Genomic DNA, 17,178 nt, shown 5'->3' with positions numbered 1-17,178 from the left:
AACTAAATAACTTCATAGGGGGTCTGTCAGGTCTGTGCTCTTACCGTGATGACTTGTAACATGTAAGCACTTATCAGATCTTTCAGATTGTCTCCAACAATGGACAAAAACACTAAAAAACAAAACATCAAAAAACAAATTTGTTGCCCCGATTTCAGACTTGGCCAATTGCTGCTGTAACCTGAATCTTTTACCAAGTGACCTCAAAAATCAAAAAGTGTTAGTTTATTTATTGACTTGCATCATGGTAATTAACATATCAATGTTGTTAAAAGTTGGGACATTTGGTTCAAAAGATAAGATGTTGAAACCCACAATTCAGTCTATCAATAGCTTCTGTGACCTCAATCTTTGACCTGTTGTCCCAAATTTCAGTAGGGATCTCCAACCACATAAACCAACCAACTTTGGTTATAATTGACATACAGTTGAAGAATAATAGTATAGGATATAATCCAACATAGTTTGTCAAAATATAGAGGACTACTGCTTAAATAGTAACTAGAGGCTCTAAAGAGCCTGTGTCGCTCACCTTGGTGTATGTGAATATTAAACAAAGGACACATGACAAAATTGTGTTTTGGTGAAGGTGATGGGTTTGTAGATCTTACCTTACTAAACATTCTTGCTGCTTACAATGATCTCTATCTATAATGAACTTGGTCCAGTAGTTTCAGGGGAAAACGTTAGTGAAAATTTACCAATTTTATGAAAATTGTTAAAAATTGACTATAAAGGGCAATAACTCCTTAGGGGGTCAATTGACCATTTTGGTCACATTGACTTATTTTTAGGTCTTACTTTGCTGTACATTATTGCTGTTTACAGTTTATCTCTAACTATAATGATATTCAAAATAATAACAAAAAACAGCAAAATTTCCTTAAAATTTCCAATTCAGGGGCAGCAACCTAAAAACCGGCTCTCCGATTCATCTGAAAATTCTAGGGCAGACAGATCTTTACCTGATAAACAATTTCACCTCATGTCAAATCTGCTCTAAATGCTTTGGTTTTTGAGTAATAAGCCAAAAACTGCATTTTACCCCTATGTTCTATTTTTAGCCATGGCGGCCATCTTGGTTTGTTGGCCCAGTCACTGGTCTTTTTTTTTTAAACTAGATACCCCAATGATGATTGTGGCCAAGTTTGGTTTAATTTGGCCCATTAGTTTCAGAGGAGAAGATTTTTCTAAAAGATTACTAAGATTTACGAAAAATGGTTTGAAATTTGACTATAAAGGGCAATAATTCCTAAAGGGGTCAACTGACCATTTTGGTCATGTTGACTTATTTGTAAATCTTACTTTACTGAACATTATTGCTGTTTACAGTTTATCTCTATCTATAATAATATTCAAGATAATAACCAAAAACAGCAAAATTTCCTTAAAATTACCAATTCAGGGGCAGCAACCTAACAACGGTTTGTTCAATTCATCTGAAAATTTCAGGGCAGATAGATCTTGACCTGATAAACTATTTTATCAGATTTGCTCTAAATGCTTTGGTTTTTGAGTTATAAGCCAAAAACTGCATTTTACCCCTATGTTCTATTTTTTGCCATGGCTGCCATCTTGGTTGGTTGGCCGGGTCACGCCACACATTTTTTAAACTAGATACCCCAATGATGATTGTTGCCAAGTTTGGTTTAATTTGGCCCAGTAGTTTCAGAGGAGAAGATTTTTGTAAAAGTTAATGACGGACGCCAAGTGATAGGAAAAGCTCACTTGGCTCTTCAGGCCAGGTGAGCTAATAACAAGAGTGCACACACTGAAATGTCTTGCCTTCTTTACTTATCATTGATATCATGTTGATAGTCATAAATATAAAGCTTAACTACAACTATCACAAACTTAACATGATCCAAGAAAATTAGGTCAAGTCATATAAACCAAACACGAAATACATTTACACCTTACAATCATGCAATACACTTAATTCAGTTGACCTATTGCTTTTAGTTTCTAAGAAACATACTAAATCAAGAAAACTAAACATTGACCAATGAACCATGAAAATGAGGTCAAGGTCATGATTGCATATCTGCCAGACATGTACGCCTTACAATAATTCCATATATAGTTGACCTACTGATTATAGTATTTGAAAACAAAAATGTGTCCATAGTACAGGGATGCCCCATGGCAATCACACTATCATTTTCTATGTTCAGTAGACCAAGAAATTGGGTTCAAAACTCTAATTTGGCATTAAAATTAGAAAGATCATATCATAGGTAACATGTCTTCTAAGTTTATTGAACGTCAACTTCATCAAAAACTATAACCTGAAAAAGGACAGACAGATGAACAGACAAACTGAAATACATAGTGCCCCTAAAGTTGAGCATAAAATCAGACAAAAACTCAAAACCCTTTACAATCATTCCATACACCATATATAGTTAACTTTCTACTTTAAGTATCTGAGAATGGACCTAATCATGTAACTATAACCTTGATGAGATGAAGTCTGACAGACATCCAAGACAACGCAAGAAACATGTACCAAATAAAGTTATCCTATTACTCATAACAAGTTAGAAATTCAGATCACAAAAAAAAATAGTTTTTAAGTAGTTGCTGATCCATGACAATGAGGTCAAGGACAATGGACAGAGAGAAACTTTTGTTTTGTAACTTAAGATATCTGCATACAAGTATGAAGCATCCAAGTCTTCTACTTTCCAAAATATAAAGTTGACGAAAAAAATCTTCAAATACATAAGATGTAATAAAAAAAGTAAATGAAATAACAACTAATATGTTGTTATTGTCAAGGAAACAATGTAATATCTATAAAATTCCAACAAACCTAAATGACGATTTTGATACAAATATGGTCGTAAATTAATAATATAACAAATATAGCCTTTGTATGAGGTCAATACAGAATATATCGACCCAAAGAAGTATATCGACCTCGGACTTCGTCCTCAGTCAATATACTTCTTTCAGGTCAATATATCCTTGTATCGACCTCATACAAAGGCTATATTTGTATATAGTTAAATAAGATATCTTATAAACTAATTGAGATATCTTAATAACAAAATGAGATATCTTATATATTAATTGAGATATCTGATGTATTAAATAAGATATCTTATATATTAATAAGATATATAAGATATCTTATTAAAATGTTTATAAAGATATCTTATTAAATATATATGATATATGATATCTTATTTAAAATATAAGATATCTCTATTAATTTATAAGCTACATAAAAATAACTTGCATAGCTATAGCCATCGTTGAATAGTGATCCCGGAGTCTCACATATGGAGATAAAAAATGGTTATGTTATTGGTTAAGTTGCCATCATTTTAAATATAATACTAAGTCAATTACAGAGTTTTGGCAGGCTTAAATAGCGCAAGGGTAGAGGTTTGTACCTTTTAAAACATTTTAACCCGCTACATTTGTTTTCACCTGTCCTAAGTAAGGAATATTATATAGATTAGCTTTTGTTTTTTCCTGTTCAAATGGTTTTACACTTGTCATTTTTTGGGCCCTTTATAGCTTGTTTGGTGTGATCCAAGGTTCTGTGTTAAAGACTGTAATTTAACCTATAATAGTTTACTTTTATAAATTGTGACTTGAATTGATAGTTGTCTCATAGGCACTCATACCACATCTTATTGTCAAGAATACAGAAATCAGTATATGCATCATTAATTTTCATTTCTAAAACTTGGGTCAGTACTTTTGTTAGTACTGTTTGTGCTCTTAAAAAGTTTTTTCAGAATGGACTTGATTTTAATATTACATTAGATTGATCGGTTTTTAATGTAAACTTTCAATACAATATGTTGGCTTTTTCGTAGCAGCCAGCTTTTGTCCTTGGGGGAAGCTGCAATTGACAGAAGAGGAACTACTATAACCACTCAACTACCAAGGCCCCAATAAAACATTAGATGCTGTACCAAAACTAAGGTTGCAACTTCCTGAATCATTGCAAACTGTACACCTAAGACATCTTTTAAGTATTTGGCCTTGTGAACTTTTTGTCGAAACGTATACTGTATAGAGTTCCAGAGTGTCAAATACAGTCAGTGTTCTCCATTTTTCACTAAGGTAAGATGAGTGTTTAGAAAAAATCACTTGCAACCGGGTGTTTTTTTGTTTTACTGTGCTTATCCAGTGACCTTTGGGGTATCACAATAGCAATGGCCAAAACAGTTTACCAAATTGCAGTTAGATTTCTTCTCCAACTAACTGATCAACTGGTAAAATATTTTAGCAGATTGCTCAAGTGAAATGTTGTTAGTATGAAGTGAGTGCTGTAAAATCAAAAGTAATACTTACCATCCAGATCCAGATAGTTGATATCTTTGTCATTTGTTTCAAACACAAAAATGACTTACTATAATATGAGTCACTGAATAAGAAGGTCTAATTTTGACATGGAAACTTCTATCATAAATAGATTTTATAAATAAATAGTTGAAAACATTGTTTTGTAAGTCTATAATTAATAGCTCCGTTTTCCAACAACAAGTTAGTGCATAATTGTAATTTGGATTTTTTTTCTAAAGCAATTACTTATCTGCTACCATTAAAGGGAAATAATTTACATTACTGAAAATCAGCAAAATGTTGTCACAATTTTTGTCTGACAAATATCAACTTTCCTCATTTAATTTGTTTGTAATATTACTTTTATGATTATTAAACTTTTATCCTCTGTTTTGAAAAGAAAAAAAAAATATTTTTAAGATGATTAAAATTTTGAAAAAAATTGTAGGCAAAATCAGAAGCCAGGTATCATTGATTAATTTTTTAGTGTACAATAACTCAATAAAAATTATTTCCCTTTAATGCCAGCAGATCAGTAATTTGTATAGAAAATATTATACGAATCATAATTACACAATAACTTTGTCTTAGAAGACAAAGCTATAAAATATACATCTACAAAACAATGGTTTGAACTATTTATTTATAATATCTATTTATGATAGAAGTTTCCATGTCAAAATTAGACCTTCTTATTCAGTGACTCATACTATAGTAAGTCATTTTTGTGTTTGAAACAAATGACAAATATATCAACTAACTGGATCTGGATGGTAAGTATTACTTTTGATTTCACAGCACTCACTTCATACTAACAACATTTCACTTGAGCAACCTGCTAAAACATTTTACCAGTTGATCAGTTAGTTGGAGAAGAAATCTAACTGCAATTTGGTAAACTGTTTTGGCCATTGCTATTGTGATACCCCAAAGGTCACTGGATAAGCACTGTAACATATCCAAGAAATCAATATTGTTCACCTTTGTCAAGGTAACCTTTGTTATATAGAACTTACATGATGTTACATTTTATGAGATGAAATATTTGCTAGACATTAGTTCCTGCAATAGACCTAAGCAAATTTATGAGGACATGTCCTATAGGAAGTCCACTGTATTTAATTTAAATATGTCATGTGCACTGAAGACAGTATTCTCAGTTTACACCGCATTATATATTGTGATAAACAAAGCAATAAAATACACAAAATGAATAAAAAATATTTTATTTACAAGACATATTTTGATGACGATGAATTGATAAATGTAAATGAAATGCTAAATCCTTCCTGCAAGAAATATTTAAATGAAAATTAAAAATTTAGAGATCCTTTTTCTAGCAAATTTTATATTTGCAATATTAGTTCTCATCATCAATTCAACCATCACATTCAAATGAACATTTTTAAAAAGAGGTATATTTTCTGAATAAAATTTGATTATATACCCTAACTTAAGTCATTTAAGTAGAGAATTGTTGGCCTTTAAATAAATTTTCACACAACCTGTGGAAAAATTTAACAATGACAATTTGACAGAAGTTGATTTTGATTTTAAATGAATCATCCATTCATATGACAAACAACTGGACGAAAAGGTCAATGGTTTTTAAATCTGTATTATAAAACATATTTCAAATTAAATTTCATTCACCTCTAAATTTCTGTCTTTTGATTATTTACCAAATGTTTTGGAAAAATATTAATTGAATTTACCTATAAAATTTTGTCTACTACAAATAAGGTAAATGAGAACATAAAAGGTATTTATTTGTATTATGTGCAAACTGACAGAAAATATATTAGGTTATATATAAAACACAGCACTAGTGTTCAAAATTGAGATCCTAAGTATAAAGCTAGAGAGTACCCACAAAGAAAAAATGCCAAATAAAACAACTACAACTGAGACTAACCATAAATTACCCAAATACACTACAATCTAGTCATGTCAGCCCTTCTCTATTCCAAAATAGATTATTTTTCACATTCATTCTATGTAAAACTTCATTTGTACTGCAGTAATTTTAACATTTTATGTGATATGGAAATATAAAGAAAATCAAATTTTCCTAATGGCCAAAATATTCGATCACTTGGCTTTCTCTACTATCAACTGATTTGATCAATCTTACACATTAAGATAAAACAATAAAATACAAAAGTGATTTGTGTGATGAAAACTAAATCAGGTTCTCAAGATTAATAAATGTTCTAGCATACCTGAAGTAACCATGACATATATCTTGTATGACATACAAAAAACATCAACATAAATAGTACATATTACAGTAAAACAAATTAACTATTATTCAATGTATTCAAATCATGACCAACCACAATATAACATTTGTGTATTTCTCTTTTTCTCTCAAAAAAATAATGCATATGTCAATGAATAAGCTTTTGGTACCTATATGGACTTAGAAAGATACTGGAGAAGTTTGTGTGCAGAAATTCAAAAATGTTTTGTTCAGTTTCCTTGTGTCCAGAATAACTTTTATTCGGGGGCTTGTTATCAACATTTTTAGGAACAAGAGATTAATAACTGAGTTTTTATTGTCTTTTTAATTTGGGGAAAATGGAAATATTTATGTACTTATATTCAAAATATACTCAAAAATGTATGCTATTCTAAGTCCATATTGTATATGAAACTTTTGGATGAAAAAAAATAATAATAAATGTTCAGGTTTACCTGTGCATTATTTTTTCTTGTTAAATATGGAGTCTAAATTTTAGATTGTTTAAAATAATAAAACAAAATAAAATTATATTCAAATATAAATTTACTTTGAAAACAGAATTGCAAATATTAAAATCAACAAAATAAAATCATGTAAATTTCATTTGAAATAAGATATAAATAGTTCTTCTATTTCATTTATCGAGTACACGCTCTCCAAGCCTATTTAGGCTGTTCTCTGACATTGAATCTTACAAGAATTTATCAATGATCACAGTATATTTCATTCTACTCTTTACTCGATGATGGATCCGGTCACTCTTATAAAGTTTTCACATAGCTACAATACTCAATCAAGTATCCGTGAGAATTATTTCCTTTAATTGTCTTTCCTATATAAGTTCTTTCAAACATCAATCAGTTTCCATCTGCAAATGAATAATTTAAAATATTATTTAATAATAACATATTTTTCATATTAAATTATAAGAAAACACAACACACCAGTTTTTTGACAACCTTTAAATTGTTATGATATAAATAACTTGCTTATCTCCCTTTCTAAGGTCAAGTGTCTCATCTCTAGTCATTTTATAACTTATCAGTGGATGTCTAATATTTTTATTGATATTTTTTTTTGTCATTCAATACAGATCTTTCTTAGTTTGTAATAAAGGAGTAAGTTCAGTAAGTGCCATATTTCGCCCCAATTATAAAGTTCATGGTTACAAGACAATAATTGTTTTAAGTTGCCTTAAAGACATGTGAGAAAGTTAAACAGAGCTGTTTTTGTCAAAGTGTAATTCTAACACGTTGATTTTTACATCCAACAAAAGGTCAAGATAAGGGATTTTGGTGAAATTTGACAAAATCAGCTGGATTTCAACCAAATAAAGGACCAGGAAACATAGAGCGCAGGCGTCGACAAGCTTAATATTCAAATAAGACATGTTAAATGTCTTCACAAACATTATTTTAAAAGATATTTGTTGTCGACGTATGCGCTCTATGTTTCCTGTCAAATAATCTTTGGAAATTTACCCATTTTCATTGATTTTTTCGTGAAAAATCAATGTGAGTACAACTTGTGACGTCATTATGAAACGCAGAAATGTAAAATTTTCAACAAAATAGCTTATATCCTATCTAGTCAATGTATTAGCTATAATTTATCGTGATATTGGTCAATAAATCCGAATTTGAAATTTACGCTAAAAAAAGGGCCATTTTAGGACCTTATCGAACATAGTCCTTTGTGCAATCGCAACAAGAGGTAGAACAGTACTGGCTTATTTTGAAAGATTTTTGATTCCCTTATGGAATAACATTATCTCAAATAAATGTGGTTGGTAGTTTAAAACAAGAGTGCACACACTGAAATGTCTCGCCTTCTTTACTAATCATTGATATTATGTTGATACTCCTAAATATAAAGCTTTATTACGAACGTCACATAAACTTAACATGAACCATGAAAATGAGGTCAAGGTCAGTTGAACCATATATATATGCCAGGCAGACATGTACATCTAACAATGCTTCCATACAACAAATATAGTTGACCTATTGCTTATAGTTTAAGAAAATAGACCAAAGCACAAAAACTTAACACTGAGTAATGAACCGTGAAAACCAGGTCAAGGTCAAATAAAACCTGCACGACTGACATATAGATCATAAAATATTTCCATACACCAAATATAGTTGACCTATGACATATAGTATTAGATAAAACGACCAAAACTCAAAAACTTAACTTTGACCACTGAACCATGAAAATGAGGTCAAGTTCCGATGACATCTGCCCGCTAAACATGTACACCATACAATCATTCCATACAACAAATATAGTAAACCTATTGCATAAAGTATGAGAAAAACAGACCTAAACACAAAAACTTAACTATAACCACTGAACCATGAAAATGAGGTCAAGGTCAGATGACATCTGCCCGTTAGACATGTACACCTTACAATCATTCCATACAACAAATATAGTAAACCAATTGCATAAAGTATGAGAAAAACAAGACCAAAACACAAAAACTTAACTATAACCACTGAACCATGAAAATGAGGTCAAGGTCAGATGACACCTGCCAGTTGGACATGTACACCTTACAGTCCTTCCATACCCCGAATATACTAGACCTATTGCTTATAGTATCTGAGATATGGACTTGACCACCAAAACTTAACCTTGCTCACTGATCCATGAAATGAGGTCGAGGTCAAGTGAAAACTGTCTGACGGGCATGACGACCTTCCAAGGTACGCACATACAAAATATAGTTATCCTATTACTTACAGTAAGAGAGAATTTAACATTACAAAAAATCTGAACTTTTTTTTCAAGTGGTCACTGAACCATGAAAATGAGGTCAAGGACAATGTACATGTGACTGACGGAAACTTCGTAACATGAGGCATCTATATACAAAATATGAAGCATCCAGGTCTTCCACCTTCTAAAATATATAGCTTTTAAGAAGTGAGCTAACACCGCCGCCGCCGCCGCCGCCGCCGCCGTAGCCGCCGCCGCCGGATCACTATCCCTATGTCGAGCTTTCTGCAACAAAAGTTGCAGGCTCGACAATATTCAACCAAAACACAGTGTCAATTTTACCTGACTGCAACTATAAATGATATATTCTGTTCCAAAACACTTCAATTATAGCACCCCATTATCATGTTATCTTTTCATAAAAAATGCATCCTTTGGCTTATGATCAATAAAATTATTCTTTTAAGTATGTGCACGATGTTTGATGAATCAGCAATACTCCCAAAAGTTTATTCTAACTTTTACCTTTGAATTATATGCTTCTAATTCAGCATCAAGTTCTTCTGCTGTTCTAGGTTTCTTATTTCCTCCTCCACGTCCTCTTCCTCCCCGACCTCTAAATCCTCCTCCACCACCACCACCACCACTGCCGCCACCACCTCCTCCTCCTCGTCTGCCACCACGACTAAACCTTCAATTTAAATTTTTAAAAGTTAAGTGAAAACATAGTTAATATTTCATAAATAAGACTTGCATGTAATATCTAACGTATATATTATCAAATGTAAGAATTTTATATCTTAAACATATTTAATTTGCAGATTTACCAAGAAAATACTTGAAAAATGAAAATAAACAGAAGTAATCAACCTTTTTTCTGAAACTAAACTTATCATTCTATTTATAATATCCTTCAGCAGTAATGTTGATTTAATCATTGTTTAAATACAATATATATGGACAGACTTATGATCGCTTACATCCGAGTTAACTTTAGCTTTAACAGTTGTCTCATTAGCAGTCAAACCATATCTAACATTGATAATGAACAAATGGATGAGTAGACACCAGGATTACTATATACCCCTGCTCCATTATCAGGTTATAGTTAAAAGTACAATGATCAAACATATGAATTCAGGGAATATCATCAACCACACAATTGTAGGCGAAAAAAATCTTCCATAATTTTATCAAACAGTTATAGGACAAACGCCAAATTTCATCCTAAAATTTAGGAGATATCAAATTGCACAATTTATTGATGTTAATTAACCCATTCAACATATTACAACCTCTTATCAGACTCCCTGCTGGTAGAGAATAGAATGTCAGATGAATGGGTATGAATCTTTTTTCTTTGACCATGGTCATCAGACCACGGACCATAGAGACAAATAGATTAAATCAGAAACAATATATTAGTGTATATTTCAGAATTTGTAGAACAATATTGTATAGAACCTTACAAAGTGAAATCTGTTTCAGGAATACAACATATTTGTATTAATATAAATATTTTTTTAAGAGTTCTTTGTGTAAATATATTTGAAGTATGAAGAATCTGCTTTAACATTTTCTGAAAATGAAGGTTTGAGAAAGGTTGTTGATATTTGTTAACTTTAACCCTAGACTATCTAAATATTCATTAAACAAAAATAGTTCTAATCATCAGCAAACTACAGAAAAGTTCAAATAAAAACTGGATAAAATGATATCCCCGCACTCCACTCTGACGAAACTGTATTATAACAAAGTCAATCACGGTTGGATTTTCTTAAAAGATACCATTGTGTCTGGGAAACACATATAACGCCCCCAGCCCCCCCCCCCCCACCCCGGGATGCAAAGTGTTATTTTAAGTACACAAAGTTGAGCATGGGACTACATAGGTCTATGGTTCACTGTTGAAGGAGTAATCCAGAACGCAATGCACCTCTGATGCAAGTATATACTCCAAAAATGACAACTATTTCCCAAAAGAGCAAATTCTAATAACAAGAGTGCACAATCTTAAATGTCTCGACTTCTGTACTGACCATTGATTTATGATCCAAGAAAATTTGGTCAAGGTCAGATAAACCAAACCGGAAATACATGTACACCTAGCTTACATTCATTCAATACACCAAGTATAGTTGACCTATTGACTATAGTTTCTATGAATCAGACTAAAACAGGAAAACTAAACATTATCAAATAAATCATGAAAATCAGGTCAGATGAACCAGACATGCACACCTTACAATCAATCTCTGCGTTAAATTTGGTTCAACTATTGCTTATAGTACATCTTAGAAAACACTTAACCATGAAAACTAACAATCTAAACCCTGACCACTTGCACACCTTCATGTATATAGTCACATGTATATAGTCATATGTATACAGTCAGTAAAGTGAAAACTTCCTAGCATTCAAACTTATAAAAATTATGTGGAAAATCTATATACCCATAATTGACAGACGGACAGAAAGATGGAAGGGTGCAGGACTTACAGATCAGGGGTAAAACAATAGGCCCCCTCTCAACTTTCAGTTGTAAGGTCATTAAAACAAAATCTTTTTTTCTGAAGTTGCCTTTTTTTAATCATAATGAAAATTCTGTCCCTGTTCATAAAATTCTATAAAGTTATTGATATTTGGAAACTTTAACCCAAGACTAAATAACAGTAAAATATTGAAAAAAGAAAAAAAAATGTCTGCATGCTGTAATTGTGTAGAAGATACGTTTGTTAGTAAAATAAATAATGTGAAGGTTTAACAAAAATGTTGACGTTTTAAAGAGGAAAATAACCGAAGAATGAATCTAAATGTTGTGACACGACTTGAGAAGCATTTAAGTTAAGTTTCAAAACAATATTTTATTTTTCAAAAGTGCACAAGTTGCAATAATACATTGTAAAAGTGGAACTATTAAAAATGTCAAAATTTGTGTTGGAATTTTAACACCTTTATTAAAAGAAAACATTTTCAAAGTGTGCCTGTGGTACAAGAACATTATATTCAATAACTTCTCAAGTTTTATTCCAGTATACAAAAAATCGTTTTACAAAATCCGTAATTTCTTATTCATATTTATATTGTAGATTTAGTTATACGCTTAAATATAAAAAATAAAATACTGAACACAAACACTCTGTTTTCAAATGTTTGCATTGCCAAAACTTGTATCAAAAAGGGGGGGGGGTTCTTGTATAGATAAAATTCAAAAGTCAGAATATTTGCTACTAGCTGATTCTGATAACAATCTATTTATGTGGAAGAGTACTTTGACAGTACATAGTACACATGTGGTCATTTCTGGTCAGTCATCTAAATATTGTGGTAATCAGAAGATTTCCTGCTGTGAGGACAAATAAACAAGTGTTTGAATAAATGATTTATCAATAAGCTGTTAATTGGATAATGTTCTGGCTATTTTGCTGAAGAAACTCAAAATCTGGCGTTTGTCCTATAACTGCAAATATCAAACAAAAACATTTGATCAGCTGTATATGGACTTTTAGAGTAAACTTAAAACTTGATTGCCAAAACAAATCTTTTTCACATGTTCACATATACAATTTTATGAAATAACACACACACATATAATTTATATAGCTGTATAAATCATTATGAGTGAGCTAAAGCTATTTTAAATTAAAAGCAACCTACCCTCGTCCTCCTCCTCTTCCTCCACCACCACCACCTCCTCTGCTTACACCTAGTCTGCTTCTATTAAATCCATCTCCTGAACCAGAATCTGTTGGACCAATCAACTGTATATTCATGGGTCGGCCTAAAACATTATTATATAAAAATTAATAGTTTTGAATCTTTATAGCATAATACAATCATGGAAATTGTCATCATGACATGGGAAATGAAATTTACTGTAACAATATATACATGTGTATGAACAAAATTGACTTTTGTGCTACTTTAAATATTGATTGAGGCCAAACATGATATTAGGAGAAAAGTGAATGTGTTTTTAAAAATGTACAGCACATATATCTGTCCAATGATTTTGAATTTAAAATGAAATGATCATTCAGCTTCAAAGATTGATTTTTTATTACGCCAAATCAGCAAAAAAAGGCTATATCATGGTGTCAGCTTCCGAGAAAGTTGCTAATTATTATAAACCTGTAGTTTTCATAAAATTCTCGCATGGACACAAACTACAAAGTCCTAGATCAGTAATGATTAGGTCCCTCTAAATTATTGCTTATATTAATCTCTTGATAAAAGTTTCATATAATTCGGACAAAACAGTTGCTTACTATGGAATTTCCTACATACTTTTTTACTTGACATTACTTTACTTAGTCTTCTAAAAAATATCACTGATTTTTATCCTTTAATGTGTTTATATATTTTAAATAAACTTTTATTTACACAATATATTGTTATTCAGATTCAACTGAAACAGTAGAAATTACCTAACTATTTGATACCAGACAAAAAGATGTTATGTAACAACATGTATATATTCATTGACTATTACCATCTAAAGGAACATTATTATATTGTTTCATGGCTTTTGCAGCATCTGAATTTCTCTCATATATCACTTCTGCTGTGCCTAAAGATCTTCCAGATCTGTCATAGTGTATAGCTGCCTTCTTCAATGGACCAAATTCTGCAAACAGTTCCTGAAGAAAAAAATTTAAATGCAAGCATGCTTAAATGTACTCAAATTGTGCAGTTATCATATTTTCTAACTGGTTCCTTTGTTAAAACATCTATTATATGATCCAAGGTAATATTTCTATCATTTTGTGTTTCTTCATGTCTTAAGGTTTTATGAACAAAACTATGTCACCTTTAGTTTAGTAATATTTATGATGATTTTGTTTAAAATACATATTCGTGTAATCTTAAAACTTGTATTAATACATTGAAATATAAAATACAAATGTAATTCCTCACTGGTAAGATTTTATTCAAATATCTGCATGTTTTGAAAATTAAGAATACAAGATAACAAGACCATCTGCATTTTGTATGTATTAAATGTTTCTTTACCTATATTTCAAACTCCTACATAAAAGCAAAAGAATTAGGAACAACATGAAAATCTTATTAAATTAAAGTACCTGTATATCAGAATCATTGACCCCAAAGTCTAAATTGGATATATGTAGTTTACTTGTGCTGCCACCACCCCCCATAGCGGCTCCTCCTCCTCTACCCCTCTTCATTGTACCAACATCTCCGTCAAACATATCGTGCTTCCATACATCATCTGGTGTGTCTTTAGACTAAACAAATGAAAAAACAAATCCTATTAATTTTTATGCATCAATCACGATTCATGGTGTTACATTCTAGATTACTTGTTTAACTTAACTGGCATCAGCATGTATAAACAGATACAAAAGGCTGTCAAAAAGTCAGCAAAAAAGTGGGTTTTTTTATCCATTTTCAGGCAAATATGCTGGTTATTAGACAAATATTCAACAGTCCTATCAACATGATAAACAAATAATATATAAAGTCCAGAATTTGATGTCAAATTCATAGTTATTGTGACCGGCAACTTAGTCTTTAATTCATCAATTCACCAACTATCATGTACAATTGTAAATGTTGAAAACCATGAAATCATTTTAAAACATTGTGTATTTGTGCATATTTTTTTTTTCAGAACAAGCAGTCTTCACGTTAATATTTTAAATCTACAGGCCTGAAGCTGAGTTTTATAAAAATTTTAGCTATATTCTATTGGCGTGTAGAGATATTTCTGACAGACAAGACATCATTTTTACAAGCCTGGGCTGGTGAGCCTACATGTATGGTTGAGCCTGGACTGATCATGAAATAAATAACAGATATATCATATGTAGTATGAAAAATCACAAGGTAGCTAACAAAAAGTGTTTAATTCAACGTATATTTTCTAACATTCCCCTGCATTTCCCATGATTAAACATGTACATGCATCAATCTGCTGGTAATTTATTTATCTTTACAATATAACATGTTTCATGAAGTTGTCCTTGTACTGGTTTTGTACAAGTAAAGATCCATGTACATGTAATAAATCCCCCATTCATACAACACAAGTGTCTGTGATCTAACAAAAAATAATACTACATGTATTTATAGATTATTGTTGATTATTTCAACGAGATTGATTTTCTCACTTGAGCCGGAACGGCAAAAGCGAGAAAAGCAATCGAGTTGAGACGACCAATGATAATCTTTTAATCGCTATTTTACCTATGACAATGTTGTCAATTTCAAGTCAATATCATTAGCAACGCCACATGCCTCCTTAGTTTCTAGTGATAATTTTCCATCTCAGGCAAGTAGCACGATATGAAAATTTATCAAATAAAAATATCAAATGAATGATGCACAAAATAGCGATAAGATGGTTTATAATACACCATATTATGGCTATTTATCAGCCTTTACTCAAAACAGGACATCACACAGGTTCCCGTAAAATTTTGCCATCATAATACAAATATCTGATGCCACAATGGAAACGTGATTGTTGTATTAAGTCAATAGTTCAAGCGGGACAGATTCTCGGGTCGGCCAGGCTTTGCGATAAGGTGTTTTTTACTTTTTATATTCCTCAAATTAATGAGAATGTTGATAATAATCATAAAAAAATAAGTGAATTGGACAAAAACTACTCTAAAGTATGGAAAACCTGTGCAGTTGCAAAAGTTTTAAGGCTTAGCAACCACAAACTTTATTAATAAATGGACAACATAATGAAATGAAATTATGTACACAACAAAAACAAAGACTGGTCTGATGTCGACATCATTTCTGAAGTTTACCCGGGAAAAGTTTTGTCTTCCTCCACCACCACTTGTTCTTCTTTTCTGAATGCCGCCACGAAACACTCCTCCTCCACCGCCGCCTCGATTCTGTCGGCCCCCAAAGCCTCCTCCTCCGCGTCTACCTCTTGTTGCACCACCGCCGCCGGAACCGCGTCCCCTCCTTTGACCGCCTCCTCTACCACGACCTCCTTTTTTGGTTGACTTGATAATATCATCTAAACTCATGTCCATTTTGTCTCCCATTGTCATAACCTTTGTAGAAATACGTTGTTCAATCAATATCTACCGGCTTTGTTGGTGTTCTCGTGTTCTCTGTTTTGTGAAAATGGCGGCATACGAGTGGTGCACGATGGGATAGGGAATTTTATAAGATTGTCTCCCCTTGCTTGTGAAAAAAATATAAATGCGGGTTGGATCTTGCCTTGATCACATGGGCACATGAAACTTATGATAAAATGTACTATGCCTTACGCCCAACAAAAAACTTGAAGAATACCTAGTCTTTTTATTGTAAATATGGCGTGTATGTATTGTGAAAGATAAAACAAAGAATTATATTATATAAATTTTATGAGCCAATTTTGGGCCCCGATGGGCATAAAGATTATAACAAGTTGTTTTTTTTTACAAAGAAAGAAAATCCAATAAATAACAGATTACAAACCAAATAACAGACAAAATTACACAATATATATATAATCCTTATAATGATATACCTTTTTTAAGATGTTAAACCGTGAGGCTAGCCGGGGAAAATACACCAACAAATATTGTAATGTACTATATCTATACATGATACATGCTATATATATATATATAAACGAGTCTAAATTGAAAACTACGTTCAAACCTATATATATGTGCGTGTGCATATAGTATTGCAATGTAAACAAATCAATGCATAGAGTTAATTTTCTATGTTAATTATTATAGGACTATACAATAGTTTTGTTCTTTTATCAATGCTCTTTTAATTATTGTATTGTATTGTATGTATGGCCAAGGATTTGTATAGTAAGATCTTACTATACAAATCCTTGGTATGGCGTATAATATATAGACTAGAGTATAGAAATGTTAAGGTTGATTTTTCCTCTGCCGGTCAGACTTATTATA

The 17,178-nt window shown here is 31.5% G+C and overlaps 1 protein-coding gene across 1 annotated transcript; it reads right to left on the bottom strand.

Annotated features, from left to right (window-relative positions):
* Positions 1–5,515: 5,515 nt before the first annotated feature.
* Positions 5,516–16,432, bottom strand: LOC143045710 (THO complex subunit 4-like). The gene is made up of 6 exons (XM_076218426.1): positions 16,060–16,432; positions 14,359–14,523; positions 13,767–13,914; positions 12,932–13,055; positions 9,800–9,965; positions 5,516–7,418 (listed from the first exon to the last, which is right to left on the bottom strand). The coding sequence occupies exons 1-6, from the start codon at positions 16,309–16,311 to the stop codon at positions 7,404–7,406; spliced, it is 870 nt and encodes a 289-aa protein (XP_076074541.1). The 5' UTR covers positions 16,312–16,432; the 3' UTR covers positions 5,516–7,403.
* Positions 16,433–17,178: the final 746 nt, after the last annotated feature.

Source organism: Mytilus galloprovincialis, chromosome 9, assembly GCF_965363235.1.
Source record: "Mytilus galloprovincialis chromosome 9, xbMytGall1.hap1.1, whole genome shotgun sequence".
Classification (NCBI taxonomy): Eukaryota; Metazoa; Mollusca; class Bivalvia; order Mytilida; family Mytilidae; genus Mytilus; species Mytilus galloprovincialis.
The sequence above is the reverse complement of the archived record's forward strand: the minus strand, read 5'-3'. Positions and strand labels throughout refer to the sequence as shown.

Bases quoted from the DNA above. Each gene is read 5' to 3' on its own strand.
- LOC143045710 (XM_076218426.1), bottom strand. From the start codon at position 16,311: ATGACAATGGGAGACAAAATGGACATGAGTTTAGATGATATTATCAAG. The intron at 13,915-14,358 runs GTACTTTAATTT...TTTTTTCTTCAG, and splicing joins TCAATGATTCTGATATACAG to GAACTGTTTGCAGAATTTGG. The intron at 9,966-12,931 runs GTAGGTTGCTTT...TTTAAATTGAAG, and splicing joins GGAAGAGGAGGAGGACGAGG to GTTTAGTCGTGGTGGCAGAC.